Genomic DNA, 27,208 nt, shown 5'->3' with positions numbered 1-27,208 from the left:
ATTTGTAAAATTCTAAAACCCGACCCCAACGTGCCCACTTCTGGGTTCAACAGAGGCACTTTTGGTTGTGTGTGAGTAACCTGATTGCCGGAGGCGGGTTAATCATTATCACATGACAAAGAAGAAAACTTCAAATGATTTCAACAAGGATTTCCCGGGCCTCGGAAAACTCGCCAGTGAAATAGATGCGAAATAGAGTGGCACTCCATTGGGATGCTTAAAGTTCTCATTGCCCAATATGAATAAAGGCAATGCTTTCTCTGATTCGTCTGCTAAATGTTATGCACAGAGTTCCTGTGATCATAGATGCTTGTCAGAATTGTGGAGGCTTTCGGACATCATGATTTGGGGGGGGGGGGGGGCACCGTGGATGTTTTTGATAGGATTTCGGACAAAGACGACAATCAACATCGATGGATGCAACGTTGTGCTGTGGTGGGATCTATAGGTGCACAAGAGTGAGGCACACAACACAGCTCTGGAGAACAGTAGAGAGCAGAATAGAGTGAAAACAACAAAGAGCAGAGAAACAGGGGAGCCGAGGTCGCAGAAGGCACTATCTATGTGAGAGGATTTAAAGAGATGCTCAGCTGCTTTGACCTATCTGACAAGCAGTGCTTCCGCAGGCTCAAATTGACACGGCAGGTGGTCGTCGACATCTGCGGCCTCCTTCAAGAGCTGCTCCCTGCTTGACCTGGTGGCCACGTATTGCCCGTCACTGCCAAAGTCACCACCTCCCTCAATTTCTTTGCCTCTGGCTCCTTCCAGTGCACTACTGGAGACATCTCGGGGATCTCTCAGTTGGCTGCACATAAATGTACAAGACAGGTCATGGATGGTTGTTTGCCAGGGCATCGACTCATGTCAACTTCCCCTGCGACAACAATAGCCAGAACGAACAGGTAGTCGGATTTGTGTCACTGGCTAGCATTCCACAGGTACGAACTCTGGTTTTCAGAGCCCCCGAGTCCCACCAAAGACAGCTCCACCTTCATCTGTGCGGGGGCAGACTTGGCCATTGGAGATGAAGCGGATACTGGCTGAGGGGTGGGCAACAGGTGAGAAGTGGGAGTGCTTTGAGCGGAGTTCCCACTTCCATGTCTCCTTGTGCCATCATCCCACTTCTGGGCCAGCGCCACATCAGTCCTACCACACTGCTTGAGAGCAGCTTGCTGAAATCAGTGATGCATTGTAAGGCCACGGATAAAGTATCTATTACCCTGTTTAAGGCGGCAGAGATCTCCTGCATGGCCATGACCTGCACAGATTCAGCTGAGAGCCGTGCTTGGAGCTCCATGGAGGCAGCCACTCTCTCCATGGCAGACATTCTCACAAATGCCTGCGATACCAATTCACTACTGTTGGAGCTAGACTCCTCCATCCTGGCACCTCTGTCAGTACCTCGCAACGATGTCGCTACACCATTATCATTCTCAACAAAGGCACCTGGGGTTCAGCATCTGTGTCCAGCTGAGCAGAACATGAAGAAGATTATGCACCCCACCCCCACCAAAACAGACTCTCCACAGCTGTCCTTCCACTAGTATCTGCTTGTGCTCACTTATGAATCATCAGGTGAAAGCCCAACTAACTCTCTAATTAGACCCATCAAAGTGCAAATATTTTTACTAGTGCATGGCTATATGTTCTGTGAAGGAATGAGGTCCTCTGAGAAATCATCCTTCTGCATGGTCACAGACTTTTGCTCAACGTGTGAAAGCCCTGGAAGACAAATGAAACAGATATGAATTAGTCCTGGCAAAGTAACAACCTTGACAATCACCGTACTCAAGCTTCTCATAGTTCAGTCATTGATTAAATAAAGTCAGCATGTGTGTCAGAGATATTTTTAATTCTGTCACCTGGCGTCTGCAAGTTCCCAGTCTCTCCATCTCCGATTGAGAGGGATTCAGATGTGCCACTTACCTCCAGGGCCTCCTCCTCTGCATCTTTGAGCTGGAGTACTTGTATATTTGTCACATATTCACCTGATCGATGCAGTGCATTCAGTGAAGGTGACGATCATACAGATGCATCACATTGCATAAGGATTGGCGTGAGCGACAGTGGTGGATGGTTACAAGGGGAGGTGAGGCACTGCGTAGAAAGTGAAGGATGAGTGCTGTTGAAAGTTGACTGGGTGCGAGGACTGATCTCATGAAGTATGCTTGGTAAGACAGAGTGTGTGGCAGTGGGGGTTGTACAGCACAGGATGCAGATGAATCATCAAATTAACTCACTTTTCCTGACCTGGTTGAGTCATTAAACAGTTTCCTGGACTGCATCCAAGACCGGGCCACAGTGATCTTGCTGCTCACCTCCTCAGCCACCTCTAACCATACCTTCTTGGTAACAACAGTAGGTTTCTTTCTCCCATGCTGGGGAAAATTATGTCCCTCCTGCTCCTGACTGCATCCAGCAGAAATTCAAGAAAATATCATTGAATCTGGATGCTGGCCTTGCTCATCATGGATCTATGTTAAATACTTCCCAGCTCCTCCAAATTCAATTTTTACATTTGCCCTTTTAATAGCTGCACAAAGGTTTTGAGGACATTTTTGAACTGCAAGAGGGGTGGAGAAATTTATAGAGGGGATTCCAAAAGGATCTAGACAGCTGAATGAAGGGGACAGAGGGGGAAATCTAAGTCGGAGTTAGAGGAAAGGGGATTTCGGTGGGGGTGGGGTGGAGAGAAAGCAAAATACTATGGGCAAGGACCAATGTTCCCCCTAAATTTTCTTGGGTGCGTGGTTCCTTTAACGACCCATTCAAAGTTTCACGCAAAACTTCACATTTGAAAATCCAATCCCGGGCTGCCCGGGACCAGTAGACAGCTGTGCAGCCACACAGCTTAGAGGGAACATAGACGAGGACAAGGATTAGTATGATTGGTGAACAGGGCTTGGTGCAAGATAGCACCCGGACTGCAAAGTTTTTGTACAAGTTGGTTTTTATGGAAGGCGAAGGATGGGAATCCAGCAAGGAGAGAGTTAGAACAGTCAGGCCTGGAAGACAAGAAGAACATAAGAAATAGGAGCAGGAGTAGGCCTTATGGCCCCTCGAGCCTGCTCTGCCATTTAATACGATCATGGCTGATCCGATCATGGACTCAGGTCCACTTCCCTGCCCGCTCCCCATAACACCTTATTCACATCGTTTAAGAAACTGTCTATTTCTGTTTTTAATTTATTCAACGTCCCAGCTTCCACAGTTCTCTGAGGCAGCGAATTCCACAGATTTACAAACCTCAGAGAAGAAATTTCTCCTCATCTCAGTTTGAAATGGGTGGCCCCTTATTCTAAGATCATGCCCTCTAGTTCTAGTCTCCCCTATCAGTGGAAACATCCTCTCTGCATCCACCTTGTCAAGCCCCCCCCCCCCCATAATCTTATACGTTTCGATAAGACCATCTCTGTAGAGGCCCAACCTACTCAGCCTTTCCTCATAAGTCAACCCCCTCATCTCCGGAATCAACTTAGTGAACATTCTTTGAACTGCCTCCAAAGCAAGTATATCCTTTCATAAAAATGAAAACCAAAATTGCACGCAGTATTCCAGGTATGGCCTCACTTTCCAACTGTAGCAAAACTTCCCTCTTTGTATACTCCATCCCCTTTGCAATAAAGGCCAAAATTCCATTGGCCTTCCTGATTATAGAAACAGAGAAACATAGAAAATAGGTGCAGTAGTAGGCCATTCGGCACTTCGAGCCTGCACCACCATTCAATAAGATCATGGCTGATCATTCCTTCAGTACCCCTTTCCTGCTTTCTCTCCATACCCCTTGATCCCTTTAGCCGCAAGAGCCATATCTAACTCCCTCTTGAATATATCCAATGAACTGGCATCAACAACTCTCTGCGGCAGTGAATTCCACTGGTTAACAACTCTCTGAGTGAAGAAGTTTCTCCTCATCTCAGTCCCCTTATCCTAAGACTGTGTCCCCTTGTTCAGGACTTCCCCAACATCGCGAACATTCTTCCCACATCTAACCTGTCCAGTCCTGTCAGAATCTTATATGTTTCTATGAGATCCCCTCTCATCCTTCTAAACTCCAGTGTATAAAGTCCCAATTGATCCAGTCTCTCCTCATATGTCAGTCCATCCATCCCTGGAATCAGTCTAGTGAACCTTTGCTACATTCCCTCAATAGCAAGAATGTCCTTCCTCAGATTAGGAGACCAAAACGGAACACAATATTCCAGGTGGGGCCTCACCAAGGCCCTGTATAACAGCAGTAAGACTTCCCTGCTCCTATACTCAAATCCCCTAGCTATGAAGGCCAACATACCATTTGCCTTCTTCACCGCCTGAAGTACCTGCAATGCCAACTTTCAATGACTGATAAACCATGACACCCAAGGTCTCCCTGTACCTCCTCTTTTCCTAATCTGTCGCCATTCAGATAATATTCTGCCTTCGTGTTTTTGCCCCCAAAGTGGATAACCTCACATTTATCCACATTATACTGCATCTGCCATGTATTTGCCCACTCGCCTAACCTGTCCAAGCCTCTTAGCTCACACTATCACCCAGTTTAGTGTCATCTGCAAACTTGGAGATATTACACTCAATTCCATCATCTAAATCATTAATATATATTGTAAAGAGCTGGGGTCCCAGCACTGAGCCCTGCGGCACTCCACTAATCACTGCCTGTCATCCTGAAAAGGACCCGTTTATCCCGACTCTCTGCTTCCTGTCTGCCAACCAGTTCACTATCCACGTCAGTACATTACCCCCAATACCATGTGCTTTGATTTTATCGGCCTTCAATCCCGTCAATTTCCCCAACACAATTTCCCGCCTAATAAGGATTTCCTTCAGTTCCTCCTTCTCACTAGACCCTCGGTCCCCTAGAACATCCGGAAGGCTATTTGTGTCTTCCTTTGTGAAGACAGAACCAAAGTACTTGTTCAATTGGTCTGCCATTTCTTTATTCCCCATTATAAATTCACCCGAATCTGACTGCAATGGACCTACGTTTGTCTTCACTTGCTGTACCTGCATATTATCCTTTTGTGTTTCATACATAAGTACCCCCAAGTCCCGCTATACTGCATGACCTCACACTTTCCAACATTATACTCCATCTGTCAAATTTTTGCCCAATCACGTAGCCTGTCTATGTCCTTTTGCAGATTTTTTGTGTCCTCCGCACATTGCTTTTCCTCCCATCTTTATATCGTCAGCAAACTTGACTACGTTACACTCGGTCCCTTCTTCCAAGTCATTAATATAGATTGTAAATAGTTGGCACATTTAAAGGTTTCAGTAGCAGAAGGACTGAGGCAGGCAACGTTGCAGTGGAAGAAAGCAATCTGTGATATGGGGTTTGAAACTCCATTCAAGAGCTTCAAGACGTCAAGAATGTAAACTGTCTGATTCAGTCTGAGACAGTGGTCAGGGAGAGAAATGGAATCAAAGCAAGAGTAGAAGTTTAAAAATCAAAAATATTCAGTCTTCCCAATGTTGAGCTGGAGGACTCATTTAAAACTGGATGTTGGACGAGTAGTCCGAGTACAAAAGCAATGGAGGGGTTGACAGAGATGGCATTGAGGTAGAGTTGGGTATCATTGACGTATATATGGAAGCTCATCCCATGTCTGTGAATGATGTTACCAAAGGGCAGCATTTAGATGAGGACAAGGGGGCCAAAAGATAGATCATTGAGGTGAGAAGATAAGTCATTCTACTCCAACACAAAAGCAACACAGAGACCCTATTGTCTCTCTAATCTTTCCTGCCTTCCACCCGATCACAGACCTTCTCTTTTGTTTTTTCTTCCCCTCCCCCTTTCAGTGCTGAAGAATGTGTTCTTTTCGAACATTCAGCAGTTCTGATGAAGGGTCGTCGACCCGAAACATTAACTCTGTTTTTCTCTCCACAGGTTCTGCCTGACCCGCTGAGATTTCCAGCATTCTCTGTTTTTATATTAATCATTCTACTCCTCCTGACTTGCGCTCTCCAGGCATATTACTCCTACCTATCTGCCTTGATAATAAAAAAAATAGCTGAAGTTCTATTCTCTAGGGTTTGATTGGTCAGTGGTAAACACATGAACAATTTGATTGGTCCCTGCTGACAAGATGAGCCAACCCTGGCACCCATCTCATGTCCCACTCCTAGGTTCATCTAGCTTCCTTTTCCAGCCTCTTATCACTGACCTTTCCTCCGGCTTCTCCCAGGCAGCCACAATAGATTTTGCAACAGAGGGACTTGGAAAAGTCAGCAGTTTGCAAAGATGTTGAATGTTGGCATGAAGAATAATTTTTGTTAAAAGTATACATTGAGCATCTACCAAATTAAATATAATCAGCAAATATACACAAAATTCCCTGCATCAAATAGTCTCCTCACCTCCAGGGCCACTCTGATAGTATCATTGGCAAGGAGAGGCCACGTATCGCAGAGTGCTGCCATTCATATTAATAGGGGTCATGACTTTAGACCAGCTTGCAAGATGATCTAATGTTGTCTGGACCCAGCATAACTAAAAACTATCTAGGAATCCTTTACTGCATAGTTGGCTGAACATAAAATATCCTTTCTCTATTTTCATTCCCATTAAGACTCCAATATATGCATAGCTAAAATTATTGCCCAGTTTTAAACTCAGGGATAGAACATGCTGCACGACCATGCTGTGTGAAATATCTCCATTTATCAAACAGTGTAAGGATATATTTACTTCATAATGCTGGTAGTGCCCTTTATACACAATATGTAAAGTATTCAATGGAGGAACATTTCAATGCAGAACCTGCTGAACGTGATCCCATATCATGCCATAACCTTGGAAATAAACGAGCACCAGATGGGAGCCAGTGCTGTTTGTTAGACCGCTATACATTTTCAAATGGTTCAATTTCTGTATGGTATAAAAAATACATTACTCGTGATGCACTCAATGTAATTTAGGCCATGCATAATTGCTACCCAGCATGAATCCCATTAATTATATTGACATTAGTAGCATTCGAACTGTCCATTCATTTCATAGTGAGCTTCACTGAAAGTAAAAACTATTTCAATTGCAGTTAGTTTTAATTTAATTATTTTCATCATGTAGTGTGTTACATTTGAATTTTAAAACAAAGTCACAAATGCTATATCTTGCATCAGACCACTTCTAGGTACTAGAAGCCTTTCTGAATCATCCACATGGTCTTGGTATGAAAAATTCTGAACCTGCAGAAGCTTTTTCACAGCATCAACAGTTTGATCAAATTTGGACCTCATTGGCATATGTTCCTGTCAAATTCTATTCAGAACAGTTATGTAAAGAATGTAGGAGATACTTCTTTACCCAGAGAGTGGATAAAGGGATATGTTGATAGGGTTAGGTGAAGTAGGGTAGGGGGGAGCTTGTAACACCAGCTGGGACCAATTGGGCCCGCTTGCTTCTGTGCTGTAAATTCAATCTCATTCTAGAATGGGTAGGGGATTTTTAACACAAGATGTGGTCAGAACATTGTTCGAAAGGATAAGAATAACAAAAATTAGTCCATTATAAATGCACACCCCATCTAAGCACAGATTTCCAATGCACCAAACCAACTTTCATAGAAACATAGAAAATAGGTGCAGGAGCAGGCCAGTCGGCCCTTCGAGCCTGCACCACCATTCAATAAGATCATGGCTGATCATTCACTTCAGTACCCCTTTCCTGCTTTCTCTTCACAACCCTTGATCCCTTTGGCCGTAAGGGCCATATCTAACTCCCTCTTGAATATATCCAATGAACTGGCATCAACAACTCTCTGCGATCAAGAATTCCACAGGTTAACAATTCTCTGAGTGAAGAAGTTTCTCCTCATCTCAGTCCTAAATGGCTTACCCCTTATCCTTAGACTGTGTTCCCTGGTTCTGAACTTCCCCAGCATCAGGAACATTCTTCCTGCATCTAAACTGTCCAGTCCCGTCAATATTTTTCCGTTTCTGAGATCCCCTCTCATCCTTCTAAACTCCAGTGAATACAGGCCCAGTCGATCCAGTCTCTCCTCATGTCAGTCCTGCCACCCCGGGAATCAGTCTGGTGAACCTTCGCTGCACTCCCTCAATAGCAAGAACGTCCTTCCTCAGATTAGGAGACCAAAACTGAACATAATATTCCAGGTGAGGCCTCACCAAGACCCCGTACAACTGCAGTAAGACCTCCCTGCTCCTATACTCAAAACCTCTAGCTATGAAGGCCAACATACCATTTGCCTTCTTCACCGCCTGCTGTACCTGCATGCCAACTTTCAATGACTGATGTACCATGACACCCAGGTCTCGTTGCACCTCCCCTTTCCCTAATCTGCCGCCATTCAGATAATATTCTGCCTTCGTGTTTTTGCCCCCAAAGTGGATAACCTCACATTTATCCACATCATATTGCATCTGCCATGCATTTGCCCACTCACCTAACCTGTCCAAATCACCCTGCAGCCTCTTAGCTTCCTCCTCACAGCTCACACCGCCACCCAGCTTAGTGTCACCTGCAAACTTGGAGATATTACACTCAATTCCTTCATCTAAATCAGTAATGTATATTATAAATAGCTGGGGTCCCAGCACGGAGCCCTGCGGCACTCCACTAGTCACTGCCTGTCATTCTGAAAAGGACCTGTTTATCCCGACTCTCTGCTTCCTGTCTGCCAACCAGTTCTCTATCCACGTCAGTAGATTACCCCCAATACCATGTGCTTTAATTTTGCACACCAATCTCTTGTGTGGGACCTTGTCAAAAGCCTTTTGAAAGTCCAAATACACCACATCCACTGGTTCTCCCTTGTCCACTCTACTAGTTACATCCTCAAAAAATTCTAGAAGATTTGTCAAGCATGATTTCCCCTTCATAAATCCATGCTTTCCTAATGTGCTGCTATTTCATCGTTAATAAGTGATTCCAACATTTTCCCCACTACTGATGTCAGGCTAACCAGTCGATAATTACCCGCTTTCTCTCCCTCCTTTTTTAAAAAGTGATGTTACATTAGCTACCCTCCATTCCTTAGGAACTAATCCAGAGTCGATCGACTGTTGGAAAATGATCACCAATGCATCCACTATTTCTAGGGCCACTTCCTTACGTACTCGGGGATGCAGGCTATTAGGCCCCGGGGATTTATCGGCCTTCAATCCCATCAATTTCCCTAACACAATTTCCCGCTGAATAAGGATTTCTTTCAGTTCTTCCTTCTCACTAGATCCTCGGTCCCGTAGTATTTCCGGAAGGTTATTTTTGTCTTCCTTTGTGAAGACAGAACCTAAGTATTCGTTCAATTGGTCTGCCATTTCTTTGTTCTCCATTATAAATTCACCTGATTCTGACTGCAAGGGACCTACGTTTGTCTTCACTCATCTTTTTCTCTTCACATATCTATAGAAACTTTTGTAGTCAGTATTTATGTTCTCAGCAAGCTTCCTCTCATACTCTATTTCCCCCCTCCTAATTAAACCCTTTGTCCTCCTCTGCTGAATTCTAAATTTCTCCCAGTTCTCAGGTTTGCTGCTTTTTCTGGCCAATTTATATGCCTCTTCCTTGGATTTAACACTATCCTTGATTTCCCTTGTTAGCCACGGTTGAGCCACTTTCCCCATTTTATTTTTACTCCAGACAGGGATGTACAATTGTTGAAGTTCATCCATGTGATCTTTATATGTTTGCCATTGCCTATCCACCGTCAAGCCTTTAAGTATCATTTGCCAGTCTATTCTAGCCAATTCATGTCTCGTACAGAAAAGAGGTAGATTTTAAGGAGCGTCTTAAGGGAAGAAAGCGAGGTAGAGAGATGGAGAGGTTTAGGGAGAGTATTCCAGAGCTCAAGGCTTTGGCAGCTAAGGTACGGCCGCCAATGGTGGAGCGATTAAAATCAGGGATGTTCAAGAGGCCAGAATTGGAGGAGCGCACTTATCTCAAGAGGGTTGTGAGGCTGGAGGAGATTACAGAGATAGGGAGGGACGAGCCCATGGAGGGATTTGATAACAAGGACGAGAATTTTAAAATTGTGGCATCACCTGACCGGGAGCCAATGTAGGTAAGCGAGAACAGGGGTGATAGGTAGGCGGGACTTGGTACGAGTCAGAACACGGGCAGCTACGATTTGGATGATCTCAAGTTTACAGAGAGTAGAATGTGGGAGGCCGGCCAGGAGTATGTTGGAGTAGTCAAGTCTAGAGTTAATAAAAGGGATGGATGAGGGTTTCAGCAGATGAGCTGAGGTAGGGGCGGAGTTGGGCGATGTTACGGAGGTGGAAATAGGCGGGCTTAGTGATGGCGTGGATAGTGGTCAGAAGATCATAAGGTCAAATATGACACCAAGATTGCGAAAAGTCTGGTTCAGCAGAAGACAGTTGCTAGGGTGAGGGATGGAGTTGGTGACGAGGGAACAAAGTTTGTGGCAGGGACCAAAAACAATGACTTTGATCTTCACAGTATTTAGTAGGAGGAAATTTTTGCTCATCCAGTACTGGATGTCAAGTTAGAGACAGTTTAGCATACTAAAATGCAAAGTACTATTCAGATTAAATGCTCCCAAATATATTTTAATGCTCAATACTAAATATAACTAATGCACTGACAAATATGCAAAGATTATCTCTTGTGTAAAGGCAGTTACTCAATGAGTAACAACTTTTTTTTTTGTATCCTGGAGAGAGAACAGGCAAAAAGAACCAGCATCATTTTGTCTCAATACCATGTCCAACACGATTAAACAGGAGTTCTGATGAAAGGTCGCCCACCTGAAATGTTAACCATACCTCATTTTCTCCATAGAAGCTGCCTGCCCTGCTGAGTGATACCAGCATTTTCTGTTATTTCAGATTTCCCGCATCTGCAGTATTTTACCTTTGTTTTGTATTATTAAACAGCATATTTGAATACCACCAACGATGTCTCCGCAAGATCCTGAAAATCCTCTGAGAGGACAGACGCACCAACGTTAGTGTCCTCGATCAGGCCAACATCCCCACCATCGAAGCACTGACTACACTCGACTAGCTCCGTTGGGCGGGCCACATTGTTCGCATGCCTGACACAAAACTCTCAAAGCCAGCGCTCTACTCGGAACTCCTACATGGCAAGTGAGCCCCAGGTGGGCAGAGGAAACGTTTCAAGGACACCCTCAAAGCCTCCTTGGTAAAATGCAACTTCCCCACTGCCACCTGGGAGTCCCTGGCCAAAGACCGCCCTAAGTGGAGGAAGAGCATCCGGGAGGGCGCTGAGTACCTCGGGTCTCCTCGCCGAGAGCATGCAGAAAGCAAGCGCAGGCAGCGGAAGGAGTGTGTGGCAAACCAGACTCCTCACATAAGAAATAGAAAAGGAGTAGGCCATACGGCCCCTCGAGCCTGCTCCGCCATTCAATAAGATCATGGCTGATCTGATCTTGGACTCAGCTCCACTTCCCCACTCGCTCCCCATAACCCTTTATTCCCTTATTTTTTAAGAAACTGTCTATTTCTGTCTTAAATTTATTCAATGTCCCAGCTTCCACAGCTCTCTGAGGCAGCGAATTCCACAGATTTACAACCCTCAGGAGAAGAAACGTCTTATCTGTTTTAAATGGACAGCCTCTAATTCTAAGATCATGCCCTCTAGTTTTAGTCTCCCCCATCAGTGGGAACATCCTCCCTACATCCACCTTGTCAAGCCCCCTCATATCTTATACGTTTCGATAAGATCACCTCTCATTCTTTTGAATTCCAATTAGTAGAGACCCAACCTACTCAACCTTTCCTCATAAGTCAACCCCTCATCCCCGGAATCAACCTAGTGAACCTTCTCTGAACTGCCTCCAAAGCAAGTATATCCTTTCTTAAATACGGAAACCAAAACTGCATGCAGTATTTCAGGTGTGGCCTCACCAATACTTTGTATAGCTGTAGCAAGACTTCCCTGCTTTTATACTCCATCCCCTTTGCAATAAAGGCCAAGATACCATTGGCCTTCCTGATCACTTGCTGTACCTGCATACTATCCTTTTGTGTTTCATGCACAAGTACCCTCAGGTCCCGCTGTACTGTGGCACTTTGCAATCTTTCTCCATTTAAATAATAACTTGCTCTTTGATTTGTTTTCTGCCAAAGTGCATGACCTCATAGTTTGCAACATTATACTCCATCTGCCAAATTTTTGCCCACTCAGTTTGCCTGTCTATGTATGTCCTTTTGCAGATTTTGTGTGTTCTCCTCGCACATTGCTTTTCCTCCCATCTTTGTATCGTCAGCAAACTTGGCTACGTTACACTCAGTCCCTTCTTTCAAGTCGATAATACCCACCCTTTCCTTCAACGATAGTCTGTCCCACCTGTGACAGAACTGTAATTCCCATATTGGACTGTTCAGTCACCTAAGAACTCAGGGTTAGAGTGGAAGCAAGTCTTCCTTGATTTCGAGGGACTGCCTATGATGATGATATAAAACAAAGTATTGCATTTATATAGCACCTTTCAAGGCCTCAGGACATTCCAAGATATTTTACAGCCAGGGAAGTACTTAAAGTGGTCATTGTTGTAATGTAGTAAATACAAGTCAGTACAGTACTTCTCTTGCCACCGCCCTCCTCCCCCCAGCAAACTGAGATAAAGAAAAAAGACTTGCATTAATATAGTGCCTTTCTTGACCACCAGATGTCCCAAAACGCTTTACAGCCAATTAGATACTTTTGAAGCGTCCTCACAGTTGGAATGTGGGAAAAGCAGCAGCCAATTTGCACACATCATCATCATAGGCATTCCCTCCCTTGGAATCGAGAAAGACTTGCTTCCACTCTTAAAATGAGTCCTTAGGTGGCTGAAGAGTCCAATACGAGAGCCACAATCCCTGTCACAGGTGGGACAGATAGTCGGTGTGGGAAAGGTATGCCGCACGCTCTTTCTGCAGCCTGCGCTTGATTTCTGCATGCTCTCAGTGATGAGACTGGAGGTGCTTAGCGCCCTCCCGGATGCACTTCCTCCACTTAGGGCAATCTTTGGCCAGGGACTCCCAGGTGTCAGTGGGGATGTTGCACTTTATCAGCAAGACTTTGAGGGTGTCCTTGAAACGTTTCCTCTGCCCACCTTTGGCTCGTTTGCTGTGAAGGAGTTCAGAGTAGAGCGCTTGCTTTGGGAGTCTCGTGTCTGGCATGCGAACGACGTGGCCTGCCCAGCGGAGCTGATCAAGTGTAGTAAGTGCTTCAATGCTGGGGGATGTTGGCCTGGTCGAGGACGCTAATGTTGGTGCGTCTGTCCTCCCAGGGGATTTGTAGGATCTTGCAGAGGCATTGTTGGTGATAATGACCAGATAATCTGTTTTTAGTGATGTTGATTGAGGGATAAATATTAGCCAGGACACCACTCCCCTCCTCCCCTCCGCCCCCCCCCCCCCCCAGTGCTCTTCTTCGAAATAGTGCCATGGGATGTTAAATGTCCACCTGAGGGGGCATAGAGTGCAGCATTCGCCTAGAGTGTCAGCCGAGATTTTTGTGCCCAAGGAACCGAACCTTCTGACTCAGAGGCGAGGGTGCTACCAAGTGAGCCACAGCCGACAATGTATTATCATATAGTTTAGTGGGCTGTAGTAATACCCGCCCTCCTGTATGGCTCAGAGACATGGACGATGTACAGCAGACACCGCAAGTTGCTGGAGAATTATCATCAACGATGTCTCCGCACGATCCTACAAATCCCCTGGGAGGACAGACGCATCAACATCCTTGTCCAGGCTAAAATCCCCAGCATTGAAGCACTGTGTTATATATGTGAACTTGTATTTGTTCTGTACAGCCACCAGAGGGCTCATCCCCTGGAGTTCCAAGGGATCCCATAATCCCTTGGGAGCACAGGTATTTAAGGAGGCCTCACAGGTTGGAGAGACACTCTGGAGACCTGCAATAAAAGACTACGGTGACACTTTACTGTGAATTCAGTGTTCAGTCTGACTCTTTCTCCATACGTAACAACTGGCGATGAAATATAGATAGCGAACCCAAAAATGCAGAGAACAGTGGGCATCCTGGTGAAATTCTCGGAGGGAGATGATTGGAAAACTTTTGTGGAGTGACTCGACCAATACTTTGTAGCCAACGAGCTAGATGGGGAAGAGAACTCTGCCAAACGAAGTGTGATCCTCCTCACCGTCTGTGGAGCACCAACGTACGGCCTCGAAGAATCTCCTCACTCCAGCGAAACCCATGGAGAAATTGTATGACGATTTGTGCACACTGGTCCGAGAGCATTTGAATCCGAAGGAAAGCGTTCTGATGGCGAGGTACTGGTTCTACACCTACAAAAGGTCTGAAGACCAGGAAGTGGCAAGTTATGTCGCCGAGTTAAGACGCCTTGCAGGACATTGCGAATTTGAAGGACATTTGGAGCACATGCTCAGAGACTATTTCGTACTTGGCATTGGCCACAAAACCATACTTCGCAAACTTTTGACTGCAGAGACCCCAACCCTGAGTAAGGCCATAGCGATAGCCCAAGCGTTCATTGCCACCAGTGACAATACGAAGCAAATCTCTTAGCACACAAGTGCTGCTACAACTACTGTGAACAAAGTGATGTTTTTGAATCGTAACGTACATGGCAGGTCACACAAATCTGCAGCTGCACGTCCACAGATGATTCAGAGTCCACTATCAAGGGTGATGAATGCAAAGCCATTAACACCTTGTTGGCGCTGCGGGGGTGATCATCGTTTCCATTCATGCTGATTCAAAGGCTACGTTTACAAGGGCTGTGGAACAATAGGACACCTCCAACGAGTGTGCCGGCGAGCTGCAAATCCTGTTAAACCTGAAAACCACCATGTTGCAGAGGAGGACAGATCCACGGAAGATCACGATGAACTAGAGCCAGAGTCTCAGACCAAGGAGGCAGAAGTACATGTGGTGCACACATTCACCACGAATTGTCCCCCGCTAATGCTGAATATTGAACTAAATGGATTCCCGGTGTCAATTGATGCGAGCCAGTCCATCATGGGCAAAAAGACTTTTGAAAGATTGTGGTGCAACAAGGCCTCAAGCCAATCTTAACTCCAGTTCGCATGAAACTAAGAACTTACACAAAAGAACCAATTCCTGTAATCGACTGTGCTACCGTAAAGGTCTCCTATGATGGAGCGGTGCACAAACTACCACTCTGGGTGGTACCGGGCGATGGTCCCACTCTGCTCGGCAGGAGCTGGCTAGGAAAGATACGCTGGAACTGGGACGAGGTCCAAGTGCCATCGCCCGCTCACGACACTTCGTGTGCCCAGGTCTTAAACAAATTTCCTTCGCTGTTCGAACCAGGCATCGGGAAATTCCAAGGAGCAAAAGTGCAGATCCACCTAATTCCTGGGGCGTGACCCATCCATCACAAGGCGAGAGCAGTACCGTACATGATGAGTGAAAGGGTAGAGATCGAGCTAGACCGGCTGCAACGAGAGGGCATCATTTCACCGATCGAGTGGGCCAGTCCGATCGTTCTTATCCTCAAGGGAGACGACAGAATCTGTGGCGATTACAAAGTAACTATCAATTGTTTCTCCCTGCAGGACCAATACCCACTACCAAAGGTCAACGGCCTCTTTGCAACGCTGGCGAGAGGAAAAACGTTCACGAAGCTGGATCTGACTTCAGCCTACATGACGCAGGAACTGGAGGAATCATCGAAGGCCCTCAACTGCATCAACACGCACAACTCTTTTTGGAAACAAAAATAAACATTAAATCAAGTGCCCCCCGATCTGGGGGACACACCACACACTTTTCAACATCCTTTTTTTTAAAATTTTTTTTTGTTTTTGCATGTTTTTTTGGGGCTTTAAAATCATAAATTTTACAAGTGCCCCCTATAAAAGGGGAAGGGGGACACTAAAACCGGCAATAAAAACAAATTAAACTTTAAAACATATAAAATCAAATTAAAATTTGGTTGCCGGGGGCAACGATGCACTCCAGTCCCTTAACACGCACAAAGGTCTTTTTGTTTATAACACATGCCCGTTTGGAATCCGATCAGCGGAGGCGATGTTCCAGAGAAACATGGAAAGCTTACTGAAGTCGGTCCCGCACACTGTGGTCTTCCAGGGCGACATCTTGGTCACAGGTCGGAACACAGTCGAGCATCTGCAGCACCTGGAGGAGGTACTTAGTCGACTCAACCGCGTGGGGCTCAGGTTAAAACGCTCGATGTGCATTTTCCTGGCGCCTGAAGTGGAGTTCTTGGGAAGGAGGATTGCTGCGGACTGCATCAGGCGCACCAACGCGACACGGGCGCGAGCAAGTCCATCATGGGCAAAAAGACTTTCGAACGATTGTGGTGCAACAAGGCCTCAAGGCCAGTCTTAATTCCAGTTCGCACAAAACTAAGAACTTACACAAAAGAACTGATTCCTGTATTCGAGGCAATCGAGAACGCATCGAGGCCACAGAACGTGACGGAGCTGCAGTCATTTCTGGGACTCGTGAACTACTTTGGTAACTTCTTACCGCGTCTTAGCATACTGTTAGAACCACTGCATGTTTTACCTCAAAAAGGGGATGAATGGGTTTGGGGCAAAAGCCAAGAAAATGCCTTTGTAAAAGCGAGAAAATTGTTATGCTCAAACAAATTGCTTGTGTTGTATGATCCATGTAAGCGTTTGGTACTTGCATGTGATGCATCGTCATATGGCATCGGGTGTGTATTGCAACAAGCTAATGATTCTGGGCAACTGCAACCGGTTGCTTATGCATCCAGGAGTCTGTGTAAGGCTGAGAGAGGCTACAGCATGATTGGGAAATAAGCGTTAGCGTGTGTCTATGGGGTAAAGAAAATGCATCAATACCTGTTTGGGCTAAAATTCGATTTGGAAATTGACCATAAGGCCCCACCTGGAATATTGTGTTCAGTTTTGGTCTCCTAATCTGAGGAAGGACGTTCTTGCTATTGAGGGAATGTAGCGAAGATTCACCAGACTAATTTCAGGGATGGCTGGACTGACATATGAGGAGAGACTGGATCAACTGGGCCTTTATACACTGGAGTTTAGAAGGATGAGAGGGGATCTCATAGAAACATATAAGATTTTGATGGGACTGGACAGGTTAGATGCGGGAAGAATGTTCCCGATGTTGGTGAAGTCTAGAACCAGGGGACCCAGTCTTAGGATAAGGGGCAGGCCATTTAGGGCTGAGATGAGGAGAAACTTCTTCACAGAGAGTTGTTAACCTGTGGAATTCCCTGCCGCAGAGAGTTGTTGATGCCAGTTCATTGGATATATTCAAGAGGGAGTTAGATATGGCCCTTACGGAAAGCAGGAAAGGGGTACTGAAGGAATGATCAGCCATGATCTTATTGAATGGTGGTGCAGGCTCGAAGGGCTGAATGGCCTACTCCTGCACCTATTTTCTATGTTTCTATGTTGTATCCCTGTTTTCCGAGAGTAAAGGGATCAATACCAACGCATCGGCCTGCATCCAGAGATGGGCGTTCACGTTGTCCCCATACAACTACGCCATCCGCCACAGGCCAGGCACAGAAAACTGCGCCGATGCTCTCAGTAGGCTGCCATTGACCACCGCGGGGATGAGAAAGGGCGCAGTCCACACTTCTAGCCATGGTTATGAAAGCATTCGAAAGTGAGCAATCACCCGTCACTGCCTGGCAGATCAAAAGCTGGACAAGCCAGGACCCCTTATTATCTCTAGTCAAAAGCTGTGTGCTTCAAGGGAGCTGGTCCAGTGTCCCAGTGGAAATGGAGGAAGAGATAAAGCCGTTCCAGCGGCGCAAAAATGAAATGTCTACACAAGCAGACTGCCTTCAGTGGGGCAATCGAGTAGTGGTCCCCAAGAAGGGCAGAGACACCTTCATCAATGACCTCCACAGTGCCCACCCAGGCATCGTAATGATGAAAGTGATAGCCAGATCCCATGTGTGGTGGCCCGGTATCGATGCGGACTTAGAATCCTGCGTTCACAGATGTAAAATATGCTCGCAGTTAAGCAATGTACCCAGGGAGGTGCCGCTAAGTTTTTGGTCTTGGCCCTCCAAACCGTGGTCTAGGATACACGTCAACTATGCAGGCCCGTTCTTGGGTAAAATATTCCTTGTGGTTGTAGACGCGTATTCCAAGTGGATTGAATGTGAGATAATGTTGGCTAGCACGTCCACTGCCACGACTGAAAGCCTGCGGGCCATGTTTGCCACTCACGGCTTACCCGATGTCCTGGTGAGCGACAACGCGCCATGTTTTACCAGTGCTGAGTTCAAAGAATTCATGACCCGTAACGGGATCAAACTTGTCACATCTGCACCATTTAAACTAGCGTCCAATGGTCAGGCAGAGAGAGCAGTGCAAACCATCAAGCAACGCTTGAAGAGGGTAACTGTAGGCTCGCTGCACTCGAGTCCTGTTTAGCTACCACACGAGACCCCACTTGCTCACTGAGATCCCACCTGCTGAACTGCTCATGAAAAGAGCACTTAAGACAAGGCTCTCGTTAGTTCACCCTGATCTACATGAACAGGTAGAGAGCAGGCGGCTTCAACAAAATACAGACCATGATAGCACAAATGTGTCACACGAGAGTGAAATCAATAATCCTGTATTTGTATTGAATTATAGACAAGGTCCCAAGTTGCTTCCGGCACTGTCGCAGCCAAAGAGGGGAGCAGGGTGTTTCAGGTCAAACTTTCAAATGGACTCATTCACCGGAAACACTTGGACCAAATCAAACGCAGATTTACGGATTATCCTGAGCAACCCACCTTGGACCCTACCTTTTTTGATCCCCCAACATACACACCAGTGGCAACCAGTGGTTGACCACAAAGCAGAACCCATCATCCACAGCAGCCCAGCAGGGCCCAACACACCAGGCAGCCCAGCAAGGCCAGCTGCACAGCAGCCCAGCGAGGGCCCAACAAATGATTCAGCAACACCAACTTTCACACCGAGATGATCAACCAGGGCAAGAAGGGCCCCAGATCGACTCACATTGTAAATAGTTTCACTATTGACTTTGTGGGCCGGGGGGCAGGGGCGCGGGGAAGTGTCGTTATATATGTAAACTTGTATGTATTCTGTACAGCCACCAGATGGCTCATCCCCTGGAGTCCCAAGGGATCCCATAATCCCTTGGGAGCACAGGTATTTAAGGAGGCTTCACAGGATGGAGAGGTCCTCTGGAGACCTGCAATAAAAGACTATGGTCACACTTTACTTTGCGCTCAGAGTGTTCAGTCTGACTCTTTCTCCATACATAATACACTGACCATACTCGATCAGCTCCGCTGGGCAGGCCACATAGTTCACATGCCAGACACGAGACTCCCAAAGCAAGTGCTCTACTCGGAACTCCTTGACGGCAAAGGTGGACAGCGAAAGCGTTACAAGGACACCCTCAAAGCCTCCCTGATAAAGTGCGACATCCCCACTGACACCTGGGAGTCCCTGGCCCAAGACCGCCCTAAGTGGAGGAAGTGCATCCGGGAGGGCGCTGAGCACCTCGAGTCTCAACGTCGAGAGCATGCAGAAATCAAGCGCAGGCAGCGGAAAGAGCGTGCGGCAAACCTGTCCCACCCACCCCTTCACTCAACAAGTATCTATCCCACCTGTAAGAGAGTCTGTTGCTCTCGTATTGGACTGTTCATCCACCAAATAACTCACTTCAGGAGTGGAAGCAAGTCTTCCTCGATTCCAAAGGACTGACTATGATGATGATGAGAGTATAGTTGTACTAAATATGTGCCTAAATTGCCTCCTCATCCACCAAGTAAAAAAGGATCAGCTTGAAGAAACTTGGAACAAAAATGTCTTTGCAAACTGCTCCTCCGTTATCACTAGTACGAAAGCAAAATTTTGTGGATGCTGGAATCTGAACTAAAAACAGAATGCTGGAAATCTCAGCGGGTCAGGCAGCATCTGTGGAGAGAAAAACCTTCGGTAACCGACCTGAAACGTTAACTCTGTTTTTCTCTCCACAGATGCCGCCTGACCAGCTGAGATTTCCAGCATTCTCTGTTTTTACCTCCGTTGTCACGATGCATTTGGTAGCGGATTGTTTTCCGCTTGTGATCTCCCCCATGTTACCTGTGCTGCAGCGCCACCAGTCCCAGGGCGATCACATGAGGCACGTCCAAGTGAGTCGGCCACTTACCAGTGGCCACACAACCGAACACCCCGCATTCCTCACCGATCCCCGACTCTTCAAACTCCATAACTTCTCTGGGAATCTTCACTGGGTCCTCGCCGCTCTGAACGGCTGCTATTTCAAAAATAACTGAAGGGCCAAAAAAAATTCCCGGCCCATCCGATACCACGCTCAATATCAAAATACAAACGTGTTGCACCCAAACCGCAACCACGGCTTCCACGCGCACGTGCGCTTCTGCTCCCAGCCAGCCTGGACCGCACCAAAAGCTCAAAGAAGTTCGGGGTGTGAGAGAATCTAACAATATCTAATTTGTAACGAAGATAGCGCTATGATTTTTTTAACTTTATTATCTATTGAAGATATAATATAATTTTAAAACAGAATATACGTATTTATAAATACTGTGCCCTCTTCATGCGAACAGATTACTTTTGTTCATGACCCTCCCCATCGTATCATTTTGGTGCATCTCGCCCTTTAACCCCAGTTTCCGTAACCTGGACGCGGGAGCCGAATGTTCAGAAGTTTTAATTTCGGAGCGTTCCAAAGCTTCGGTTGGAAGCGCGAGTCTCGAGGAGTCAGTGGCGCCAGGTAACCCTAGGTCAGGGTCTCCGCGGAAATCGGGGAGCGCATTGTGCGCCCTCGGGAATTGTTGTAATCACAGTTGCGCGAGTATGTCTGAGTTTTAACTACCCCTTGAAACCTCTAGCTGCCCTTTTTAACAAAGGCGCCGACCTGCTCATTACTGATACAAAAGCAAAACACTGCGGATGCTAGAATAAAAACAGAAAATGCAGGTCGGGCAGCATATGTGGAGAGGAAGTTTCCTCATTATTTACTAGCGCTGATTCTGTTTCGGACCTGACGACTGAGCTGCAATTGATAAATATGTGAAATGAAAGGCGGCTGCGCATGTTGTAAAGTGCATAGTTTTGATTTCTCACGTGCTTTTTTTTTACATAATCTAAAAACTGTTTTAAAATGTTTCAGGTTTGCAAAGTTTACCCAAGATGGAGAAAGTTGGAGGTGAGTGAAAATAAAAGTTCTCTTAATGGATTAATCGTTTGTCGCTCAACCACCGCCACCTTTTGCAAGAGTTTCCCAGATTATTGCTTGTGATATAATGAGAGGGGCAAAAATAGTTTTTTTTCTGAACACGAGCGGTGCGAGAGTGCTCACGATTGCACAACTCGCCAACGGTATAAAAGCAAAATGACGCATTCCTAGCTAACCCTCAACTGCAGCTGTGGGGTGTGGCACCCCCCCCCCCCCCCCCAAATGCATCCATCCAGTCTCGGGTTCCCACATGAATTTCGCATGGTGCTCCTGTAACGCGGCACCGTGCTCATCCTGATGTAAAAACGTGATTTGTTTTTTCTCTCTCAATTCGATCTTAACCATTCGATTTTCACCCAGTGATCGTTTTAATACTGTATTATTAAACATTCCTTCAGAACTGAAAATTGGCAAAAAACTGAATGAAGGAAAGACCAAGGAAGTTTATAAACTGCTGGATTGTCCAGGACAAGTATTGATTCAGTCCAAGGACCAGATTACAGCTGGAAATGCAGCCAGGAAAGATCAGATGGTGGGCAAGGCTGTGCTATCTACCAAAACCACTGTCTCTATCTTCAAATTGCTGCAGGATGCTGGTAAGAAGACTTTGCTACTGGAGTGGTGGAACTTTTTGGCTATTCATATTAATGTTTATTTCTATTTTTTAAGGCATAAAAACTGCATTTGAGAAGCAGCATGGGGAAATATCATTTGTGGCAGCTAACTGTCAAATGATTCCTATTGAGTGGGTCTGTAGAAGAATTGCCACTGGCTCTTTTCTGAAGAGAAATCCTGGTGTAAAAGAAGGATACAAGTTCTGCCCTCCAAAGATGGAGATGTTCTTTAAGGTAGCTGTAACATTTTAGTGTCTATATCAACCTGATGTTGTAGTTGAAGTGTTTTGAAAGACATTCCTGTTTTGTCTCTAGTTACGTGAAGAAACGTTGATGAAGCTTTCTCTCTGCAGTAAAGCATTGAGTCTGATCCTATCTGTAAATATTCATTTTGATCCTAGGGGAAAGTCTACCCTTTTGATGTAATGTTCAGAGTTGTATTACTTGATGAACTTTTGGTTTTGCCTCTATGGAATTGATTGCTTTGTAAAGAATGTTGAAGTTTGGGTAACAATCTTATCTTTTTAAAATCTAAATATTGCTAAGTAGGAGTGACACATCAATATAAACAGATAGCTATTTTATGACCAAATGTGTTCTGGTATTCTTTCCCATAGCTGGGCAACCAGGAAATGATCACATTGGAGTTAAAAAGCCTGCACAGACTGAATGGCCTCCTTCTGTGCTGTAAGATTCTAATGTGATTGTGAGAGATAATGGCTAGTATTTAAAAAAAAATACTTTTTTCTCTTCCAGTGACCACCCACCACTGAATTGTTGCCTTCATTTTTCCCTATAAAGATTTGCCCAAGTCCTTCACCACATGGACTTCAGTTCAAGAAGCTTGCTCACCACTACCTTCTCAAGGGCAATTAGTAGGATGGGCAATAAATACTGGCCTTGCCAGTGACGCCCACATCCCGTGAATGAATTTAAAAAAAAAAATACCTCATCAAATATAATTTTCTCAACAGCTCACCTAATCTAGAGGTAAATGGCTGGGTGCTGATAGCAAACATGAACCGGCTTCACTTTGAATTCACTCTGCCATTAGTTTACTTGTAGTTTAATTACCCCAAATACTTGCATAAATCCCTGTGAAATTATCAATTTACAGAAGTGTATCAAAGTTCTGTGATAGCTTACTCTCTAATTATCAGCCATGGCTCAGTGGGTAGCACACTTGCCTCTGAGTGGGAAGGTTGTGGGTTCAAATCCCACTCCAGGGACTTTAGCACATAAATCTAAGCTGACACTCCAGTGCAGTGCTGAGGGAGTGCTGCACTGTGTGAGATACTGTCTTTCAGATGAGACGTTAAACCGAGGCCCGATCTGCCCTCTCGGGTGGACATAAGATCCCATGACACTATATCGAAGAAGAGCAGGGGAGTTATACCCAATATCCTGGCCAATATTTATCCCTCAATCAACCTAACCAAAGCAGTTTATCTGGTCATTATCACATTGCTGTTTGTGGGAGTCGCTGTGTGCAAATTGGCTGTCGCATTTCCCACTTTACAACAGTGACTACTCCAAAAGTATTTCTGGCTGTAAAGTGATTTGAGACATCTGGTGGTTGTGAAAGCCGCTATACAAATGCAAGTTTTCCTAATTCTCAATTAGGTGGATTTCTAGTTTACTTTGGAGCTGACCAGTAAATCCCAGTTTTGTGGTTTGGGTGACCTAATGGGATAGCGATGGGCATTCCACTAAAATTGGAAAGTTACTTTGGATTATATTAGGTGTATAGCATTGTGGTGAAAGTAAAGTAACAACTACTACTGTATCTTGTAAATAGCTGTGTAAGAACAGTTTTACTTGAGACCTCTAAGCTCCGTAGGACTTAAGCTTATAATCAAAATTGCGTATGACTAATTAAATGATTTGAAAGAAAGACTTGCATTTATATAAAACCTTTCATGGTCTCTACACTTCCAAAGTGCTTTACAGACAATAAAATTCTTTTGAACTGTAGTCACTGTGGTAATATAGGAAACACAGCCGCCAATTTGTGCACAGCAAGCTCTCACAAACAGCAATGAGATAATGACCAGATAATCTGTTTTTTAGTGATATTGGTTGAGGGGTAAATGTTGATCATCATAGGCGGTCCCTCGCATTGAGGATGACTTGCTTCCATGCCAAAAAGGAATGAGTTCACAGGTGTTTCAATGAAGGACCTAATATTCCAGGTCCCAAACTACATTTTCAAGGGTGGAAGATGCCTGTGCGTGGATTTTTTTTAAACGTGTGCTGGCTGTTGCACACCAGCCACTACACGGGCTTGACCGAGCTAAGTCTCGGTTCAGTGGCAAGGATTAACCAAGACGTTTGGAAACCAGCTCTGCTGCACAGACCTAGTGCGCACACATATTGCAAATGTTGAACTCCTGCTCGTAGAGTCATAAAAGTTTACAATACAGAAGGAGACCATTTCGGCCTATCGTGTCCATGCTGGCCAAGAAGAGGCTATCCAGCCGAATCCCACTTTCCAGCTCTAGGTCTGTAACCCTGCAGTTTACGGCACTTCAGGTGCACATCCAAGTACTTTTTAAATGTGAACGTTTCTGCCACTACCACCTTTCAGGCAGTGAGTTCCAGACTCTCACAACCCTCTGCGTGAAGAAATTTCCCCTCAAATCCCCTCTCTAAACCTTCTACCAATTATTTTAAATTTATGCCCCCTGGTTGTTGACCCCTCTGCTAAGGGAAATAGGCCCTTTCTATCCACTATATCTAGGCCCCTCATAATTTTATATACCTGAGGTCTCCCCTCATCCTCCTCTGTTCCAATGAAAACAAATCCAGCATATCTAATCTATCCTCATAGCTTAGATTCTCCACTCTCTGCAACATCCTCGTAAATCTCCTCTACCCCCTCCAGTGCAATCATGTCCTTGTAATGCAGTGAACAGAACTGTATACAGTACTCCAGCTGTGGCCTAACCAGTGTTTTACACAGTTCAGGCATAACCCCCCCCCCTGCTCTTGTATTCTATGCCTTGGCTAATAAAGGCAAGCATTCCATATGCCTTCTTAACCACCTTATTTACCTGGCCTACTTTCAGGGATCTGTGGACTTGCACTCCAAGGTCCCTTTGTTCCTCTACAATTTTCATTATCCTACCATTTAATATGTATTCCCTTTCCTTGTTAGCCCTCCCAAAATGCATTACCTCACACTTATCTGGATTAAATTCCATTTGCCTCTGTTCTGTCCATAGCTTTCTTCTTCATTATCAACCACTCAGCTGATTTTAATTTCATCTGCAAACTTCTTAATCATACCCCCCATATTCAAGTCTAGATCATTGATGTAAATCACAAAAAGCAAGAGACCTAGTACTGAGCCCTGCAGAACCCCATTGGAAACATCCTTCCAGTCGCAAAAACATCCATCAACCATTACCCTTTGCTTCCTGCCTCTGAACCAATTTTGGATCCAACTTACCACTTTGCCCTGGATTCCATGGGCTTTTACTTTTGTGACCAGTCTGCCATGTGGGACCTTCTTAAAAGCTTTGCTAAAATCCATATACACTACATCATACGCTTCACCTTCATCGACCCTCCTGGTTACCTCCTCGAAAAATTCAATCAAGTTAGTCAGACACGACCTTCCCTTAACAAATCCGTGCTGATTGTCCTTGATTAATCTGTGTCTTTCTAAGTGAAGATTTATCCTGTCCTTCAGGATTTTTTCCAATAATTCTCCCACCACTGAGGTTAGGCTGACTGGCCTGTAATTACTTGCTCTATCCCTTTCTCCCTTAAACAAAGGTACCACATTAGCAGTCCTCTGGCACCACACCTGAAGCCAGAGAGGATTGGAAAATGGTCATCAAAGCCTCTGCTATTTCCTCTTTTGCTTCACTTAGCAGCTTGGGATACGTTTCATCCAGGCCTGGGGATTTATCCACTTTCAAAGCTGCTAAACCCCTTTAATACCTCCTCTCACTATGTTTCATCTAATATTTCAACAACTTCTCCTCGATAGTAATGTCTGCATCGCCCCTCTTGTGAAAACAGACGCAAAGTATTCATTGAGAACCATACCCACATCTCTGCCTCCACATACCAATTACCCTCATGGTCTCTTAATAGGCTACACCCTTTCTTTAGTTATCCTCTTAATATATTTATAAAACATCTTTGGGTTTTCCTTCATTTTAGTTGCCAAGAAGTTTTCATGCTCTCTTTGCTTTCCTAATATCCCTTTTACTTTCACCGCTGGACTTTCTATACTCCTCCAGAGATTCTGCAGTATTTAGCCCTCGGTATCTGTCATAAGCCTCCCTTTTTTTTCTTTATCCTACCCTGGATGTCGTCCAGGGGGCTCTAGATTTGTTAGTCCCTCCTTTTTTCTTTTAAGGGCACATATTTGGCCTAAACCCTCCAGTTCTCCTTGAATGCCTCCCACTGCTCTGACCTTCAAGTAGATGTTTCCAATCCACTATGGCCAAATCACTTCTCAGCTTAGTAAAGTTGGCTTTTCCCCAATTTAGAACTTTTATTCCTGATCTATCCTTGTCCTTTTCCATTACTACCTTAACTGCTCTGCTTCAAAATAGTTTACATCCACCTGAGAGGGCAGACGAGAGCCTCTGTTTGATGTCACATCTGAAAGACGGCACCTCCAACAGTGCAACATTCCCTCAGTTCTGCAAGCCAGCTTAGATTTTGTGCTTGAGTCTCAGAAATGGGACTTGAACCCACGACCTTCTGACTTGAGCGAGAGTGCTACCAACTGAGCCGCAGGTGACACTAAGTTACTGAGTAAGAATGTTTTTGTTAAACCTCTTGTGTTTCCTTGTAGAATGTTATCTATCAAATGACTAAATCACAAGAATTTGTCATTTAGGATGATGCAAACAATGACCCACAATGGTCTGAAGAACAAGTGATTGAGGCTCAGTTTAACTGTGGGGGACTGCTAATTGAACAGTGTGAAGTAGACATCATGAATCGTACCACTTTGGCTGTGTTTGAGATATTAGAGAAGGCTTGGGCAACTCAAGACTGTACACTTGTGGATATGAAAGTAAGTAGTTAGTCTTGCTGTGTTACAGCTAAAGCAGCTTATTGATTTCCTATTAATTAATTAATTAACTAACTAACTAACTAACTAACTAACTAACAAACTAGTTTGTGTTCATTTTTGGCAGGTGGAGTTTGGAGTTTGTGCTTGTACCAAAGAGGTTTTACTTGCTGATGTCATTGATAATGACTCGTGGAGACTATGGCCTTTGGGGGATCGAAACCTGCAAAAGGACAAACAGGTGCGTGTCAGGTCACCTGATTGACTACAAAGGGTCGATTTTGATTTTAGGTGGGATAGAAACCCTCAGTTAAACTTGAGGCCTGGGCCATTTTAACTCCCATGCCTCGTTAATATTTGGCACAGCTATCTCTTTCCAAAACTGGTTGCTTGGGAATATTGATAGGA

General features: G+C 45.2%; 2 protein-coding genes across 3 annotated transcripts in view; one reads left to right on the top strand and one right to left on the bottom strand.

Annotated features, from left to right (window-relative positions):
* ppat (phosphoribosyl pyrophosphate amidotransferase) overlaps nt 1-20,316 on the bottom strand; it is an 81,606-nt gene extending 61,290 nt beyond the window's left edge. Inside the window, exon 1 of the mRNA XM_070869883.1 lies at nt 20,029-20,316. Within this exon, the coding sequence (XP_070725984.1) occupies nt 20,029-20,156 (128 nt within the window). The 5' untranslated portion in view covers nt 20,157-20,316. The remainder of the gene's footprint in view (nt 1-20,028) is intronic.
* A 198-nt stretch (nt 20,317-20,514) lies between these two features.
* The window catches only part of paics (phosphoribosylaminoimidazole carboxylase, phosphoribosylaminoimidazole succinocarboxamide synthetase), a 30,420-nt gene continuing 23,726 nt past the window's right edge, over nt 20,515-27,208 (top strand). The window contains exons 1-6 of one of the 2 annotated variants that reach the window (XM_070869888.1): nt 20,515-20,683; nt 21,083-21,118; nt 21,547-21,744; nt 21,818-21,996; nt 26,624-26,803; nt 26,928-27,041. In XM_070869888.1, the coding sequence (XP_070725989.1) occupies nt 20,530-20,683; nt 21,083-21,118; nt 21,547-21,744; nt 21,818-21,996; nt 26,624-26,803; nt 26,928-27,041 (861 nt within the window). In that variant the 5' untranslated portion in view covers nt 20,515-20,529. Of the gene's footprint in view, nt 20,684-20,719; nt 20,765-21,082; nt 21,119-21,546; nt 21,745-21,817; nt 21,997-26,623; nt 26,804-26,927; nt 27,042-27,208 lie in introns of those variants that run through there. The other variant, XM_070869891.1, reaches the window with a different exon arrangement.

Source organism: Pristiophorus japonicus, chromosome 2, assembly GCF_044704955.1.
Source record: "Pristiophorus japonicus isolate sPriJap1 chromosome 2, sPriJap1.hap1, whole genome shotgun sequence".
NCBI classification, from domain to species: Eukaryota; Metazoa; Chordata; class Chondrichthyes; family Pristiophoridae; genus Pristiophorus; species Pristiophorus japonicus.
Note: the sequence above shows the minus strand (reverse complement) of the source record. Positions and strands in the feature narration are given on the sequence as shown.